Source organism: Strix aluco, chromosome 4, assembly GCF_031877795.1.
Source record: "Strix aluco isolate bStrAlu1 chromosome 4, bStrAlu1.hap1, whole genome shotgun sequence".
NCBI lineage: Eukaryota > Metazoa > Chordata > Aves > Strigiformes > Strigidae > Strix > Strix aluco.
The window spans coordinates 43,200,175-43,219,906 of record NC_133934.1 but is presented as its reverse complement, the minus strand read 5'-3'; the positions used below and the strand labels follow the sequence as shown (position 1 = coordinate 43,219,906).

The 19,732-nt window shown below is 36.2% G+C and overlaps 1 protein-coding gene across 2 annotated transcripts in view; it reads right to left on the bottom strand.

Moving 5' to 3' along the window:
* Nucleotides 1-19,732, bottom strand: part of SH3RF1 (SH3 domain containing ring finger 1) — an 89,593-nt gene that overhangs the window by 31,745 nt on the left and 38,116 nt on the right. For both annotated transcript variants that reach the window (XM_074822848.1, XM_074822849.1), the window contains exons 3-4: nt 4,740-5,015; nt 3,257-3,352 (exon numbers count right to left, since the gene is read on the bottom strand). In XM_074822848.1, coding sequence (XP_074678949.1) covers nt 3,257-3,352; nt 4,740-5,015 — 372 coding nt within the window. The remainder of the gene's footprint in view (nt 1-3,256; nt 3,353-4,739; nt 5,016-19,732) is intronic.

Here is a 19,732-nt window from a genome sequence, read left to right as displayed (position 1 = left end):
CTCAAAGTTAACAATTCTACTCGATGTGGAATACATCATTCACTTTTTGCATAAATTTTCTACTTTAAGTTTCGGGCAGGCAAAACTGTCAAAAATAGAGGAAAGTTTCCATAAAAGGTTTTACCTTATTTTTCTGAGTTAGTATTGTTACAAAAGTCTGATTTTTTTTCTCCTAAGCATGTTAAATCACATGATTCATCCTAAGCATGAATCACATCATCTAACAGTGAGAGACAAAGTTTAACCTAGTTAAGTACAATGTTAAAAAGACCATGCTGAAAATCCAGTCTAAAATCCAATCTAGAATGTATAGACAAAAAAAAAAAAAAAAAGTATGTTTGAAACACTCCTGTTTGGTACAGGAGGGGATGCTCACAAAAAAAACCCAACCTGACACACTAGGTACATAAAAGTTTTATGTTCTCATTGATTAAATGTTGTGCTAACTGATGGATGCAGTTGTAGAAAATGACAATGAACTTAAAATTCTACTACAGTGGACATTTTGGATTATTTGGGGGTTCTTCCCCTACATTTCTATAAGATTGTTTATAAAGCTACATGAGCTGAATTAATAATACAAAGGGTGTTTCCCAGTCGTTCATGTTAACTTGGCAAAATGAAAACCGTCATTATCTTCTACTGACATTTTGATTGAAAAGTGATTCCTTTTCTCTGATTTTTCTTTTTCTATTCTGGGTGTTTGTATTTTTCTAGTTGTTCTGTATGAGTGCGGAATAACTTGTGAAAGTGTAAATACTTATTAGATTTGGAGTGTGTTAACTAATGTTAAACCACATCAAAATGTCAAATTTGAGGTCTTTCTAAGAAATGTTTATTGTACTCAGAAGTGTACTCTACGTAGAAAAATTCTAATAATATCTTGCACTTCTTAGAAATTAGAATTTCATTTTTGCAATGTTTGCATTATTTATTTTTCATTTGCAGATAGAAGTAATTATTTCACAGTGCTATGCGCCTACAGATAAAGACGTAATGTTTTGTGAGACAGTTAAACTATACTTTTAATGAAATCACTACTAAAATTTCTCTTAAAATGTTTTCATACTTAGCTTTTATTATCACAAATTTAATAAGCAAAAGGGATATAAAAGAATAGAGCAGACTAGAAAACGCTGAATCATAAAATGCTCCTCCAGGTAAAAAGTTGTCCTCAAATATAAGTAGAGCTTTTCACGGACTTCAATGTATCTAAAATTTTATCCTGTGACCTCCTCGTACAAGAAATATCACCAGTATCAGACCTATATTGCAGAATAAACATCACAGACTACACTGATTTTAAAGTTAATGACTGCAGAAAATCTCCAGTAAATGCAACTACTAATTCACATTTTTAAAAAAAAATAATTAAAAAAAAAGGATGCGGACGAACAAACACAAGGCAAAGACATGTCTATCATTATGACAAAAATAGGTATTGATTACAAGATTGGGAAACATAACTAAAAATAAATACTATATAAAAAATAATCTCAAAAACATTGATTTCTTCACATGTTCAGTGTCTATTATAGGTAAGAATGGTTTGATATACTTGTTTGTATCAACTGTCTGTATATTTTCCAAAACAGTAGTCTTACAATCTCAGAAAACTGGTATTTCAAAATTCAAATTGATAGTTTTCTGCATATCTCACTGCTCTTCACTGCAGCACATGTTTCGGTTTAGTATATACTCAAAAAACCCACCTATCTGATCTGAAGTATCTATCTGGATATTATTTATCCTTCTAGATTTCCTATATCATTTTAGTGGGGATTTGTAAGTGTGTACACAAGTGCTTGTGCCTGTCCTAAAAGGGTTAACGGAAGATACATTTTCTTAGTTGATGGAATTTGTCTGAAAACATCACTGGTGAAATACATTTCGTGACCGAGTATAATTTTTACAGAATTTTTTTCAAGAGTATATCTCCATTTTGCAAACTTTTGTAAAGATGGAAATGGAGTCGGTTAGCTAAATAGTTAGCTCGAGTGGCAGCCCTAGGAAACTTCTATTTCTAACTTGGCTAAGTTAAGTGATTTAGTATTAAAAAGCACCACAAAAAGCTTTACTGGATAAACTGAAGGGGCAGTTAATTGCAAGGAGCCAGGAATGAATAGCCAGGGGCAAGAACTTCTTAAACTGGCTTCTTAAATTGAAGCCAGAACTGCACTAAGGCTGAAACCCTTCTGGTTTTGTTGTTGTTTTTTCAGTCGTGAAATTTTCTATCCCCAGATATACATTACATCAACCTATAAAAATTAATATACATATTTTCCCTTTTAAAAAGAACAAATTCCATGTTGGTTGAACACAGTCTTTTTTTAAAAAAAAAAAAGTTCCCATCTCATCAGGGCATTCAGAAATTTCATTAATAAAACCTGACTTGATTCTTAGTATGGTTACTCATCTCTTCTGTGACCTGAGGTACATATTTCTCATCCCATATGTAATATGGAAATACTTTTTGCTTTCATCATTCTGCCTCATTTATTTAAATAAAATCTTGTCAGTGCAAGAAGTGCATCCTACCAAGTACCCATAGCATACCTATCAGAAAGACAAATACTATTCCAAACCTCTATATCTTTCTGTAATGCAAATTTTAAAAATCATTGTTGCAGCTGTACACACTGTTCTTAATCAGCTGTCTTTCTATATAGAAGATTTAGCTTTCAACTCTTAAACCTTAAAAGGTTGGGGAAACTTTCTCAACTGCCACCTCTCACTGTAAATTGTCATATCACATATGAGAAATGCAGGAAGATACAGAAGACTTTATATAAGAGTCTGCTGGATGTAAAAGGCAATGCTTTACCTGCTTAACAACAGCCTATATTCTTTGACTTTCTAGTTATGCTAATTTGGTTTTAAGAGGCAGGCATTAGGGACAGTGCAAAGCTTACTATTTCTCTGACTTGCTGATTGCTTTCATTTTTTGGTTAAGCGTGGTTTGTGATGGACTGCATGACTCCACTATTAACAAGAAAACACAGTGACTGCCTCCAAGTACTCTCATTCCAATTTCATTCAATGAAAAGAGGTATCAAATAGCTAAGTAAAAATCACTGGTTCAACTGCTGAGGTCATTAACTTTCCCACAATAAGCACACACATCTCTGACTATTTTAGGTCTAATAGCATTTGTATCTCAGGTTATTTTTAATCATCACTAGTGTTGATTATTTTTCCTTTTGGAAAATGAAATACACAGTGGGCACAACCTTACTGAAGGCCCAGCTTTACTCACCTCAACATATGAAATTGGAAATATTCCTATCTTGTCAGCCAGCATTCCTTCTGCCCAATTTTCATCCACGCGGCGAATTACAGTCAGAACATCATCCTGTGTGAACATGCAGTGATTATGTCTCCCAGCTCTAATTAAACTTCTAATTTAATTTCCCTCCATAACGCACAGGTAATCAGAGAAGGCGGTACACGGACAAGCACTGCAGAGAAGGCACTCCGTAACGAACATGCCACTTTTGGGGTTGAAGTTGGTTCCAGCTGTTCCTTTTCCTATTTTGTCAGAGTTCAGCTAACTGTCCACAGCTAAACTCAGCCATTGGACTCTGTCCTTAGGTGTCAGACTTCCTGCCATGTTCAGGCCATGGTATTCATCAGCCCCCCTTTAAGTCCTTGGCATTAATCAACAGAACTGCAATCTTTTTTCTTCTCAACTGACTCATTACCTAATCTTCCCTAGATGTTTCTTTTCTATTTAAGTACTTAAGAACACTGGTAAGTGATATGATTTCTTTCACATCTACATGGAGCATTTGGATTAGATATGGTTTTGAGAATGTTACATAAAAAAAGGATTTATGTGCATATTAAACATTGCTCTCACTTATACTGAGATACATAATTGTTTCATAGGCAAGTTAAAATATTTGGAAACAAGTATGCTTACTCAAGTACGACTGGAGATTTAAACAAAAAACAAAAAACAGTTTGCCAAGAAGTTAATCAAAATACGCAAGCTAATGCCAATCATCCTCAACAGTATTGCTGTTCTGTGTTGTAACAACCACTGTCTATCCACATGTTAATATCTTTCCTTTTTAGAATTTTAGCCATCCTTTTCATTTTTAATAGGCAAGTGTAGAAAAGTGATTAGCTCATATTTGATTTTGCAACATTTTTGTGCAATTTGATAAAGAATCAGAAAGTGAAAACAAAGGAACAGCTCTGATTCCTGTTAAAACTCTGTAACATTATGTGCCTTGCAAGACAGAAAATTAATTACAACAGCAACAACAAGAACAAAATATTTCTTACTAATTTCTTACTAATCACTATTAGTAATATTATAGAATGACAAAGTTTAATAGTACCTTGTCTGGTATCTAGATCCTAAAAACGTTGCTTACTAAATGCTAAGCTGAAAACAGTACCAACTTCGATTTAAAATGGGTGTTTCTTTAGAAGATGGAACACTTCTAATTTATAACATAGGTTATTTCTCATAATTAAGAACATTACTACTGTAATTATGAAAAACTGCATTCTCAAAAATAAAACCTCAGAGAAATTATGTGTAATTTAGGAAGAGAAGGAAGGCAAAACTAATCAACATAGGAGAAACACCTGCAGAATTACTTGCCCTTTTCATATTTGTGCAGCTCCATTAAAAAAAAATGTAGACAAGACTACAGAAGAGCCTTATTATTTCTTATCCAAGTGAATGAAATTATTAAAAGAAAATAATAATTTTATTCTGTTTTTACCTTTGCAAATGGTAAACAGTCTTTATCTGCTTCCTTGTCTTTTACTTCAAAGTCATAAAGTGCTTTGCACTGAGGCGGAGGTTGAGGTAAAGGTTTAATAATCTGAACAAAATTGGTAGGAAAAAAGCCATGGATGCCATTGACTTCTCCATGATACCAATTTTCATCCACCTGTCGACGCAAAATGATGATGTCTCCTTTACTGAATTTAAGATCTCCAGGTTCTTTTCCCTCGTAGTTATACAATGCTTTGGCACACGGTAACTGAGGTACACCCTAAAGAAGAAAAAAATAACAACACTACAATTAGATGAGAATTAATAAATAGAATTTATATTACATTCTTTGGGAGACTATGAATGAAACTGTATAAAAATGCAAAGTAAAATTATGCACAATAAAATTATTTTATTGCAATGATTCTACTGATTTTACCCAAATGTGTAGGAAGAGCTTCAGTTCTACACAGTCTTCACATCTCCCTAAATTTCATTATGATTTTCAGTAATGCTACAACATTGCTAGGCACAAGAGAGGTAAAAACCCCATACTAATTTAACCCTCATATAGTACTTTACTAAGCTTAAATATTAAAAAAAAAAAACACAAAAGAAACAAACTGTAAAGTATCCTGACTTTAGAGATCTGATAGAAAAATGCTGCAAGAAAATACAGCACTAGAATAACAAATCTGCTATAAGACCTTTAAAGCATGTTTTCTGCCTGACTTTCTTATTATTTCCCTCACCTTATTTATTTCATGGGCACAGAATGCTAAGGATGAGGACATAAGGGAGGTGTTTTCCATCTTGAAAAATAGATCTCACTTTATTAAAGGTGAGATATTTCATCCTGGAACAAGCCTTTAAATTTAATTATTTATTTAAAAACACAGCTACAAAAAATTACAGGAAAAAAAAAACTGTTCAAGGTAGGTATCCTTGGGTTTTCTTCACTTGATTCCTCCATAATATCTGAAAACTATAGGTCATTGGTGCTGCTTTTGAATGTGTATCAGAAGGATTACAATATAATACTGTGTCATTCTCCTTTACATACACTGCAGGGTTCAGGGTTTTTTTAATTGCTCAGTCTACATCTCCACATTTTGCAAGAGTAAGCCATAAAAACTCTGCAACACTAGTACTAGGGCTACTGCCTTCAAAACTTTCTTTTTTCTCCAATTTTAATACCTAGAGGGGAGCTCACCCCCTTAATAATGCAAACAGCAGTAACCTGCATTACTAAAACAGTCCTTTCACAGCAAAGACAGCATTTAGTCAACTAGAGCATAGTATTTCACATCTTTAATGCCCTTATGGAAAAGGCACATTTCAATGAAATTCAATGCTGGTGATATTATTCACCATATCTACCCCATGGTAGGTGTCTCAAGCCTTCTACCAGCTTAGATTGTAAACTGGAGTTGCATTTGCAGTATCTCAAGAGGTACACACACAATGCAAGGAAATTCTCAGAAGGGATTACCACTTTGAGTGTGTCTCATTGGTCGGAAGATGGAGTGCTTGATAATTTATTTCACATTCAACACTTACAATTTTGTCTTTCAATATAATACAATTTGTTTGGACATCTTTATAAAACTGTACACAAAAATTAAACAGATTAATAATTTAATGAATGGATAAATAATATCTTAAAGATTAGCTTATTTAATAATTTTCTTTCTATACCAAACAGTCAAAGGAAAACCATATGTATATACATATGTACAGATGAGTATGATTTCCATATGAATACAGGAAAATCATAGTTCATTCTATTGCATCTGGGATGGGTACTAAAACTATCACATTAGCAGGATTCACGCAGTTGTTCACAGAAACTGGTGATCTTCAGACTGAAGCAAACAGTATTTTTCTTCATGATCACACTTAACTGCATCAGCGCAGCATGTAAACACCACTGGCATACTCTGTACAAATCTGCATAGGGAAAAAGGCTAAGACATCAACTAAAGAATTTGTGGGCCCCAACTGATTGAGGGGGAAATTCATGGCCACAATAGAAGAATTAAAAAATATGTATTTTTTTAGTCCTATGTGCTCTCTGCAGAGTTCAGTGCAAATGTAGTAAGGACATGTGCAGAGAGAGAACAGGTGGGAAGAGGGCAGGTTAGAAGCAAAAAGAAACACACCTCTACACAAGAGAGGAGACACTGCTTGCTTACCCATTTCCATCCCAATAAAAACAAACCAACCAAAAAATTACAGCCCTTCAGTGACTACAGGCCAAAGAATTACTTGGTAGGAAAAGGGCCCCAAGCAATTAGGGCTACTACAAGACATACGCATCTCTCTTGCACTGAGGTCTCCCAGGAATCACCCCACTGTCCTGGGAGAAAATTTTCTACATCCCCGTACTGAGGAAGAACTTTAACATTAGCTGTGTGTATAAAAAACAGTTGGGAAAAAAAATCTTTTTAAAAACAAACAAAACCAAAACAAACCAGGAGTGCCAGTGCAGCAGATCATGTCAAAGCGATCTAACTCATCATCTGGTCATCGTTTGTTAGAACTTGATATTGTATTTATGCAGTTTATCACAAAGCCTCCTATGAACAAACCTTCACTCAACTGTACATACATCTGTTTATATTTTATAGAAAGTTCTTCTCCCAGCGTATACGCTGAGTTTCTGCAAAGCTTGTTTCCCACGTTAAATAAAAATGGTTCCAGTCCATAATTTCAAACAGAACAAAGTTCAACAAAACATGCACTTAGTTCTTAGTCAGACTGCCAGGGATTAAAGAGAAACAGTTAAATGACTCGGAAGAGAAGTAACATGAATTCCTTTTCCTTCTGTCCCAGGGAGAGGATGAAGTGAGGAGGAGCGGGTGCGATGGGGAGCACTGTTCTCAGGGGTACGGTATCAAGGGCCCTCGAGCACCATCTTCACGTTCCTCCTCCTCTGAGCAACCTGGGAGCTGCGGCTCATGGCTGGTGCCTTCCGGGGCCTGTCACAGTGAACAGCCTTGGGCAGCTTTGGCCCCCCTTCTGCCCCTCTGCCTGTTCACCAGGAGAGAAGGCCATGAGGATACGCCAAGCCGGAGTTTACATTTCACTCCGTGTCTCTCACTTGGCTAAACATGAAAGGAAGGCTTTGGAAGAAAAACTTTGCAGCCTACCCTTAGGTTTACAGCTGCCATTTAGCCTGCCAGCTCTTTGAGAGAGCAACAACAACAAAAAAATGCAGACAAAAACCATTTTAGGAAATTAAAATATAAAACTCAGAAAGACTCCACACAAAATATGTTTCTTAGAATTATTTCCTCAGTCCTTATGTAAAATGCATACACCAAAATACTTGACCTTCTAATACTACTGCGAATACACAAACTGTTTAAATTAATTTTTAGCTAAGGCATGGATATGCATACATTTCACATGTCAGATTCCTTTAAGGAAAATAAAATTAATAAGATATGATGACATCAAAACAAACAGTTTAACAAGAATATGAAAAAATGCATATACATTCATATATATGAGGCTTGGGCTCCTCAGATTTCTCCTCCCAACCCAGGTATTTTGTCTTAGAAACCTACAGAATTCACTTAAAATTGTCCTCTTTGGATCAATACTTTGTCTTCAGTCACCTTATTTCGAACTTTACTCTTATTTTTTTAATGGACAATATGCAACTGTATGTATTTTTCATGAGCTTAAGCCAAGAGAAACTCATGTCTGCACAGAAACACGAGATCTGATTTCCTTTTAAAAAGGAGTTTCTGTGGCAGAAGCCCAAATGTAAATATGCTTACACTGGCATAAAACAGTGTTCATTGTATCACTTACCGCACTTGGAGAACCAGCATAAGCTAAAGTAGCAAAAATAGTAAATCCCCTCCCAAGGAAATGAACAGAACAGATACTGGGTCATCTGCATCTCTGTTTCCTTCCAAGCCGCCCCAGCCGCTGCGCTGCTGGTTGTCACTTTTCCAAGCAAGCACGGCATTCCCTGTTCTCTGGCCATGAGACTGGGACATGGCCTGGGCTTCTCTGTGAACCAATTGAATTTACCTGTTTGAGGTTCTCAGACACTGAGTGTCTTCAAGAGGCCAGGAAGTCATATTTTTACAGAAATACTGTTTATGTTAGTAGTAGGACAGACAGAAAATATTTCTGAAACTGTCTATGTGCACAACCAAAGGGCTATCAGCTTCCAAAAAAGCTGGCCTGCTCAGACACCTCAGTAGCTGTTTTTATGCCTAGCTTTCCTAAATAGCTTCTGCCTTTCTTTACAGAAAAATCTCAAAACTGGAAGTTACTATCCTTTTGATCCATGTTATAAGGGGATCTTTAATAATCATCAGTTATTTGCAGTTTTCTTGTAAGTAAAGACAGAAAAATTATTTTTCTTCAGCTATCTTTTTATTTTCTTTCCATGCAGTTTCTAAATCAAACCAACAGTCACATAAATAACCAGGACAAGATGAGAAACTATAAATCTCCAATTACACAGCACTTGTAAGTACAGTAAGTCTAGTGCTATAGAGGTGCTTTTATCAGCCTTTTTTTTTCCCAAAGAACCAGTATTGTAAGACATACTTGGTTGCCAATAAAAGTTGCCTTTACATAACGAAAGGAGCTCATTAATATGCTGCAGTCAACTTGTTTGCAAAGCAGATTTGGGTTGAGCGAGTTCTTTACATGTACCCTCTCCAGTAGGTACAGGTATACCCAAGATTTTCTCTTCAGACTCCTAGTCATTCAATCCTTTTGAATGACAACATTGCTTCTTTTAATCTTCCAGTCCATTCTCTTTCATACTGCCTTCCTGAATCATATCTTTCAAATGCATTACTATTTTGTTTTAACATGTATTTTTGCTTTCTTGCCTTCTTTGGCCTTTACCAAGCTGTCCAGTCCTACATGCAAGAACATCCCATTTTGCACCTAGTTTTTTCATGTCTCACTCATCTCGCTGGCTCCAATACCTGTTTTCAAGTCTTAATTTAAAGCCATTTGATCTGTCCAGTTCTGTTTCCTCTGTTTCAGGCTCCTTTGTTCTTTCTGTACCTGCTTTTAAATTTTCATGTATTTTGAAACACAGATCTTATAAGAATATTTCACTAAGACCTTCTTATATTGCTTATATTAAAAGACGTGTTTCCTTCAGTAGGATTTCCTTCTAAAGAAAGGAAACATGCTCCTTATTTTAAGCTGTAGGTATACTGCTTTCACCCAAACAAACTGAATACTCTGTTTTGCAGAACACACCAACCTGGCGGCAGTAACATTTGAAACTAAGTCCCCCTGGCTTTTTCAAGTTCAAGAAAACTGTGTCTTCATAATCCAAAAAGAATGATAAAACCTGGCTCCCTGCATTTATTTTTTTCACCTAAGGAACAATACAAACGAGGTCAGATTTGCTCAAGAAAAGGCTAACTCAACTGTTATTAACATGTATCTGACACTAAATTGTTAGTGGAATCAATTTTACACACTTCTTAGAAGACTGCAGAGGTCATCAGTACAAATGAGATTATTTCTAGTTTAAGTGCTTCTGAAGTTCCTGCTATCTGAATGATAAAAACATAATATTTTTATGTCAGGAGGCTGTATCAAGTTGCCAGTATTCTGTAATATCCACAAAAACAAACCTTTGGTATCATCCAATATGAAATACTATTGCTTTACTGAATACAGTGAAACAATAATTTTTATATGACAGTTCACTAGATTAAGGATGTGAGCAATGGTAATGTTGCTAAGTATATCCATTTCTACTAGTTTCTAATGATATAGTTGTACTAAATCCCAGCACACAGAAATAACCAAACATTTGACTTAAAACAGTAAAAAAAATGTAGTTGTTTTGAAATGCCATATACAAATATGTTTAGTCCCATCTTGGTACAGTTTTTAATTTTAATAAAAGTAGGAGAAGTTGTGCATCAAGAGGAAACTAGCTAGCCAGGTTACCCTGATTAAAGAGATGAGACTTGAAACCCATCTGTGTGTAACTTAACCGTGACCTACATAACCATAAGCATTTTGAAGAAAGATTACTTTAGGAGAAAAATAGAATGCAGGATGAAAACCACAATCAAGCCAACATATTTGTTATACTTTTGGAAAAGCTGAATAACTGCAATCAGTAAAAATGTTAGGTCCTTGATAAATGAAGAAAGGACATGATATTTTTACAATTATTTGATTTAACCATCAAGTTAAAATTTATTTAGTAGACCTACAAAGCTCCTCTGCTACTAGCTAACTATTACAGAGTACGGTAAATTTTCTCTCATGCTTATACATGATAACGCCAGCACTAGTTCTACATGTAACAGTGTGTGACATACCAGTATACTCTTTATTAATGTACAGGTTTCAGCCATCTAACGCGGGCTGAAACGCCAAGCACTCTTAGGCCCTTTGCCTGACACTTTTGAGGACTTTATCAGTTAACTTTGCTCTTGGTAACTCGCTTAAGAACTTCACCACACAGGCTCTGTATTTTGTAACAGAAAGGTAGCTCCTATCCTCATGTAAACAATTTTTATGTGTTCTTTTGAAACTATCAATGACCTACTTAAAGCAGCCAGTTTATGAAAAGTCCTTTTTGCTTCCTCTGCCTTAACAGCTTTTAGAAGAAAACATTTCGGCATTTTTTATTGTCTGATGTCAAGAAATAAATATAAGGTTGTTTAATGTAAGTATGAGCAACTCTCTCCCACAAAGTTGTTTTGAAATTAAAAGCTGGAATACAGGAGAATGAAAGGAATTTAAAAATGTTGCCTTAAGGCCTAAGCAATCAGACTAATAATGTGGAAGGTTAGAAAGGGACATTTACAAAGCTTTTCAAAGGCACTTAGCCCAGTCCCTTTCTGTGCAATACCTGTGTTTTTGAAAACTTTTTTCCAAATGAAAAAACGAGTGTCTTCAGAATGCCTCTTTCTTTCCTTTGCCTATCCAAAATGCAAAGTTCTCAGCTACTTAGTTTTCTGAGGTTTAAGTAAAAAAATTTTTGAACACTTTCCACTAAAGTAAGCTCTCCAAATAACCAAACAAGTAAAAAATAGGAAAAAAGTCGAGAGGAGAAAATAATTATATCCTGTACATTGCATGTCCCAAAATATTTTACCTGTATGTACTTGACAGGTTAAAGATTGCTTCTTTCCATGGAGGGGGGAAGCATGAGGAAACTGCTCTGCATAGAAAAACTGAGAAGGTAACTTTCAAGATGCAGAAGAGAATTTGGTTCTGTATTCCCACTGATTTTGAAAAGGAATGTCACTGCATATCAAACAATTTAATTTCAATTCTGATTGTTTACTATAAAACCATTTTGCTTCAAAAAAACCAGATCCTTGTAAGAATCTAAACAAAACTTTAAAGTGCACTAAGTAGAGCTAAGATATTTACATAAAATAGTTCTTTCCAAAAGCAACCATTTGCTTTAAAGACTCGCTCTTATAAGGTGTTATACCAACCTCACTGCTCAGTCTGAAAATGCTACTCTCCCCATTGGTCTTCTTTTAGTATGTTATGACTCACTGGCATTTGGTGTCTCCATCAAACTGTTAATTTTTCTTGTCCCAGTGCCATTGTACAGCAGTGTGGATCTCCTAATTTCTTTAAGCATGTCAAGTTGATATGCAGCATAAGGTCATTCCATTTCACCTAAACTCTTCTACGAGTGTATTTTCCAATGCATTCTGTTTTCATGTAGTATCACTTATGGCTTCTAAAACCTGAATACTGCATACTCCAAGAAGAAGGAAAGACACCCACCCCTCTTGACAAGCATACATTAGAGGAGCAGTACAATTGTGAAACTGGGTAGTGGGACTTACTAGTCCTACTCCAAACTATCACTAGCTACTGTACATCCCTGAAGAACTCTCAGTGTGGGGTGGGATGTTAAAAATGTATCTAGTGTTACCCAATCCTATCCAACTTGTTAACATTAAAAACCCTATGAACATCCGAAGTTACAAAAGTAGATCAACACTAAGTGCTTTGGAAAATTTTGCTATTTCCACTTTCTCTACATATACCTACAAAAGTGCAAGAAACACACCTCACAGATGCTAACTTTATCTTTTTAAAGAACACTTTGGAAAATGAAAAATAGATGCAGTAGATTACTGAACCCTGGCTGCACTTTTATTTTTCGAGCCAGCTTGAGAAAATTGACATATCTTTATAATCATAAGGCAAAGACTGGGGGGGGGGGGCGGGGAGTGAATCAGAAAAACGTAGCAAGAAAAGAAGCAAACAAATTAAAAAAAAAATAAATCACACAGCATAAATTATATAAAGGTTAAGAGCCTGTCAAAGACCTGGCAAAAGACTTAGAAATAGTATGTCTCAAGTAGTTTTCTAAGATAGTATCACTGAAGTTCACAATACAGAACTATTTGACTGTTCAAAATACCTAATTGCTAGATAGTACTTCTGTGTTTAGCGAGAGGACTCATTTTGCCTAGTCACCCAGTAAATGCCTTTCGTAACTATTCACTCCCCATCCAAAATCTGTTATGGGAAGTGTGACAACTTTCCTGTGCCAATACAGATTCTTAAATATCACTTGCTTTTTTTGCTTGTTTGTTACATGAGCATCAAATCACAAAACAGTAACTACAAAAAGAGGCAAAAAACCCCCCTCTAAACTACCAAGATACAGACCACATCTCAGTGTTAAATTCTCTCCCTAAATTCACTTTTACCTGGCTATCGTGTAGTCTTCCCTTTTCACTCTTCATTTTAGTTTCCACATGAACTGGAAATTACACGTCTCTGGCATCCTTTTGCTGCTGCCTAAATTAATACTTACCCTTCTAATAGTTATCTGAAACTTACTCTCCCTATCAAAAGCCAAATATGCAATTGCTTAAACAGCCAAATAATTAATTCCCAAACAAGATGTGTGCTATTTTAAGCTCCAAATCCAGATTAAATAGAAATTTTCACATAAACTCAGAATACTCTTCTTTGCCATTGGCTTAATGGGAGGCAGCTAGAGATGCCACAGACCTCTGTATACCCTTCCACAAACAAATAAAACATCAAAAACTGTAACTGTTATCATTCAAAATCTGCCCTACTAACTGAACCACCATCTAACCTTATAACAACTTTCCTCAGTCAATAGAAAGAAAAAAAAAATGATTCAACAAAACATTCACAAAACAACATCTTGCTGTAAGCTATATAGTCAGTATGGCAGACATACTGTACATGACAGCTGGTGAGAATTTCTGCAGCATATGTAGTAGTTAACAAAGATATAGGGACACAGTCAACAGCAATTATGGAGAAAGGAACCATCTTGCCAGCTAAGAAACATCTCCCTTCTTTTGTTCAATACAGTCTCTTTTCTTTTTTTTTTTTTTATACATTAACACAAAACCTCACTGCATTAGAAAGAAAAGAGAGTCTACATAACCCCACTGGGTATTGCTAACACCTAGCAAAGATTCTACTAATAATGTGGTACCACTAGGTTGTGCTATGCTTGAGTAGCGGTAACAAACAAATAGAAATAGTCATCTACCCATCTTAACATGGCTAATCAGAATACATATCTTCGCTTTCATTTCTGCATTAAACATAAGCCATCAATACTGGAAAAGTAGATTTATTTTACTGACCACATTTAAAATTCTCTCACAAATCTGCACTTTGTAACACCACTTAACATCACACATTCTGTTTGCTCACTTCCAAAAAAGTTAATCTACTTAGTGCAGAAGATTGGAACATTTGGTTTATCAACGAAGCACTGGAACACAGGAGGCCCTGTCCCTACTTCAGGGAGGTGATATTTTAACTCAAGTATCAAAAGCTCTAGAGGGTTTATCAACAATGTAAAAATTTAAGAGTAATGGTCTGTATTGTTCTAAAGGTTTTTACACTTTGAAAATGAATGTAAACAAGCTTCCCTCACTGTGATGTGAAAATGAGTATGTTTACTTATTGCACCAAGAAAAGGAGAGGGAATTCCAGGTGAGAAGACAGATTGAAAAAAATTTAAAAGAATAAATGAGAAATGAGATTGCCAAGAGCAAACTCTTACTGCGCTTTGAAGGTGAGGAGTTTGAACATGATACAGAATGAGCAAAGCCAGTAAATGACTGAACAAGGGAGTGACTTAGTAAGATTACTCTTGGTGAGATCAGCATGAAGAAACATTCCTTTAATCTCCCAAAATACTTTGCTGCCAAAACTTGGGCAATGGGAAAACACAGAGTTGCAAATGAAGAGGTTGCTTCATTTTCTGATGAAAACCTACCAAGGTTGATAGGCGTGACTTTTTATCTGAGCATGGTTTGCTTTCCATTATGATCAAGTGTTAATGTATTCCCCACCAAAACAGTGCAAGGTCTAAAATTAAAATGATCCTGTCAATGATATTTAAAAAAGAGAGTAACCACACACAGCTCTCTCCTATCTGAATCTGATTTTAAAAATTTGAGCTAGCATCTGACATTCCACTACCTGCTGAGAAAGTGTTTTTAGGTTTATTTTCTGTCACTTCCACTATTTTGTAAATTTTCAGGTGCTTGTCCAACCTTCTTGATGAACATAACATCACTGTCACACATCCTTCTCAGGTATTCCCTGTAAAGTCTTGTTGCCAGGATCTGCAGGGACTTTTGCTAAGCATGATTTGGGACCAGTACTGTGTCCTCCTTCTCCTGAAACCCCCTCACTCCTTTGAAATTCTTCTAGAATCAATTTAGTTCCTTTAATATCCAGGCTTCAAACAGTCCCTTGCCTATTGCAGAAAATAAAAGGTGATAATTTTAGCTGTCACTGTAGTATACACAAATATACATCCACTGCATGCACTGAGTAAATTACAAACGAGATTTGCTATTTATTTTTACTTATCCTTTAAATTTTTCATGCTTCAAAGCTTCCTGGAATACATATTTTTTTTCCAAAACATTTTTATGGTACTCTACTTGAAGCAGCTGGCCGGACTTTTGAAAAGGCAACTAATCCTAGCTGAAATTACACATATTTTTTCAAGATTAGTGTTCCAGTATATGCTCTTTACTATAACAAAAGAGCTGAGACAGAAGAATGCTATGTTAACATTTATCTCTTGCATAGTGAGAAACTGGAGTTTGCACCTCCCAGTTGTTTCAGCCAGACTGTAAAAGTAGACAAACAGCCTGGCAAAAATGAGCCTTCTGCTCAGCGCAGTACTGCTAGAAGCGGCTTGAACCCAAGAGCACTATGCTTCATGTTTCATATTGCTCAAATAAATACATTTTAGCATAAAGTATTAGTGTAGAAAACAAAACCAATCCCCACATCTTTATCAGGTCTGAGTTGGTACGTAGACGTTTCCTAGCCATACCTTGCATCACCACGGTCCTCGCTGCTGTCACTGTACCTTTACAAGCTCTTCCCATCAGCCTCCATGACCTCCTCTGCCTCCATTCTGCCTGAGCTTTTTCTTAATCCCATACCTACATGCTGTGTTTCTAAATTCCTCCAGCGTTATCCATCCACACTGCCACCTTCCCTACACTTCCCTTCTGCAAGGAAGCTCAGTGACATGCTCCCCACACCACCAGCCTGGCCTTCCTGCAAGCGCACCCCACCACCCCCCACCTCCGACTGTCCCTGCCCCTGAAGATGAGTTGGCTCTCCTGGGGCCTGACATTACTCTGCACCTTAACCAGCAAACAAATTTCCAGCAATATGTGACTACCTCTCTGTAAAGCAGTGCAGAAAGCCATATTCCACCTGTTTATGTTAATCAGCCCCTTATTCCATTAAGAGTTACCACCAGTTTTAGGTGGGAGCTAATACCTGAGCAAGGTATCAAACTCAGTTACTTCAGCAGATCTTGGACAAGCTTTCTCCCAAGTTGTCCAGCTCTAGACCGTCCTTCACTGTACAGGAGTGCTTAATTCTTACAAAAACTCTCTCCATTATTGTAATTCCACCATCAGAGGCAGGCAGAGTGGCATAAGGAGTACACAAAATAGAACTTGATATTTCAGCATAGACAGGAAAGGATTTGCCATTTTGCTTTCAAATGCAGTTGTTTATCGAAGAGGTTTGGTTTGAAGCATGACAGAAGAACAAGGGTTAGAAATGCTAGGCAGTAAGAGGCTTACACTGGAAGGATAATCTGTTCACCTCTCAGTATTTTACCACAGAAAAACTCCCAGAACTTCGGTCCATGGAGATCTAGTCAGTCTGTGTTTGCTTACAACAGTTCTGCTCCTCTAGTCCCCTTGCACTGTTCACATTCTATTATTAGTTGGTTACAACAAATCAAACAGATTTCACTGTGCCACAGAAACTAGAAGCATTTAAACTAACATGAATGGTTTTCAGCAACTGCATTTGTGTTCACCACAGAAAGAAGAGGAAATTTGAAAGTAACAAGTTGATCATTACTGTGCTGTTGTAACACAGATTAAATCTGTTCACACATGATTTAATCGGGAAATCTTCTCCCATCTTTTTTATACTTGGTAGATGCTGCCTCAAAATGGTAAGCTTTGAGTATTATATGCAGAAATCTGCTTCTTGAAAGTAGTCCTCTATTTCAAAATACACATCTTTCCTACTTCAGACAAGAATTTAATAGCAATTCTATCCTGTTGTCATATGCATTTTCCTAAAAGACCTTTGCCTCACCAAATGTTATGAGAACTTTGTAGTCATTTTGTAAAACATCTGAAGTTATCTCTTGAACTTATACCACAGTTTACCATCTCTGCATCTATGAAAACCAAGTTTATACAAGGTGTTTGGGTTTTTTGACTCTCAAGTATTTGGAAAAGTTAAGGAAGGTAATTTTTTCTATTTGTCGATGATGTAAACACAAAAGAAACAATCCAATCTTTTATCTGGTTCATTGAAAATGACCATTTTCCTTTCCCAACAAAGGGGGATTATTGATATTTCATACTATTAACTGTCTCAGATCAGCTCAAACTTTTCATGTATATGTTCATGCCATAAATGAAAATAAATGCTTCTATATGCTTTTAATCAAGTAGCTATATGTATGACAAAGTTTAGTAAGTAGTATATTCTTGTACATATTTTTTTGATTTTGGAGCAGTCTTAAAGTATATGAACTGCAGCACTTTTTGATGAAACTAAAATGGAAGATGTGCTGCAACAATGACTTACTGTTCCAACATATCCTGGAATCAGAGTAGAGTCCACTCAGAGTATCACCTCTGAAAAAATACAGGCTGTGGCCACCAAGTCCTCAGCACCCAGTTTTTCTTCTATGGATCCATTCCCACTGCAGGTTACTTGCTAATATAGATATACCCTAAATTTTCCCAACCTAAAGAAGTTTTTAGTCCTCTGGTTGTAAAATGTGATATATGCAATGATCTCAATGTTTTCTTTGAAATAACCAAACCAGTTCTCACTCCAGCCAGGTTAGTCCCACTAAAAGTTTATTCCATGATAGCCAAACAGATTTCTTCCAAAACCTGCCTCCTAAGGATAGTAAAAGTGCTCAGATAAAATCACTAACAACAAGAAGGGACTAGATATCACAAACTCTTTTGCAGGAGATAGTAAGCTCTTCCATGGGGCTGAGACCATGCACTTCTTGAGCAATTTTAACTTCTAAAACTTTAAAGAGCCTGTAAGCTCCTACTTAAGGATCTCCTGCCTTTGAGACTCCAAAGCAAATTAATAACCACCTACTTACATTAACAAGGACTGCACAGAATAACTATGTTCCACAAATAAACCCTCTAGAACAACTTATAAGAAGTACAACTTTCTCATTTAGATAAAAACTATTTTAATTACGTGGTTCAATCATAATGCACTATTACGGGAAAGCACTGCTTTGGAGCCAAGAGTTAAGAATCAGATAGGATAATGAAAGGCTGACAGCTCTTTAATTCTCTCTCTTAACTATTCATGCCATTAAACTGGTTGAAATATATTCGGAAAGCAGAATTCAGCCGTCTTGCTTCAGCATTCTCTGATTCAGACTCCAGCAAGGTCTGATGGAAGACAACTCCTCAAGCAGGATACTCAAATAAGCTGAAACTTCACCATTTTTTGTCACCTTGGTGGGACAGCTTACACCTTAAAGCCCACCACTAAGGAAGCTGTTTTTTCCCAGCTCTTATATGAGATATAGAATCAAACTGATCAACTACTCTTAAAAGAAAAACAAACATATAGTAAAACCCCTGCAAATCGTAACTGCATTAACGCAGCCCTCAGCTTTGTAATTGTTCCACTCAGCACATTTGTGTGAATTGGTGCTGACGCAGAAATACTCTCCTGAATAAAAAGCCCTGAATATATACTCATGTAGGTACAAAACTTGCATACAGTACAATGACACTGATATTAGGCCAATGTAAATGCCATTGTCACACACGTTCAACCCACTGACTTTAGCTCAAAGTGAAGCAAATGATCTTGTAAGCAACAACACCCCCCTCCATGTTTCTCCTAAACGTCCTTGCTGTCAAGTTTTGTTGACATTCCAATTTTTCCCTTTATTCACTCAACTTTGTTCTCTCTTTGTAGGATGGCAGAGGTTTAGGATTTGATATGACCCCAGAGTTTTTTATACTATACTTTCCAAAAACCTGATGTATACCATGACATGTTCTATCCAAAATTTGCTGCCTTCAACAGAGCTGGCTTATAAGTCTGTCCCTGCACTGCCTGAAAGCCTACATTTAAGGCTGTTTCTAAAGAGCCCATTAAGCCTGTGATGCAGAAAATCACTTTTTCCAGAAAGGCACCAAGTCTTAAACTGAAAACATCGACAGATGAACAATTTATCCCTTCCATTAGGAGGTTTCCACTGGCTTACCATGCTACAAAGATTTAGATGCTTCTTAAAGTGCTTGTGTAATTCATGGTAACTTTAGGCCATTATCTACCATCACTCTTCTGATTACATAAAGTTGTAATCTGTATTAATTGCTACTCCTTCTTTCTGCCACTTGTTACATGCGACTATTTTTGCTAAATTTGAGGGGTTTTCTTCGGCTT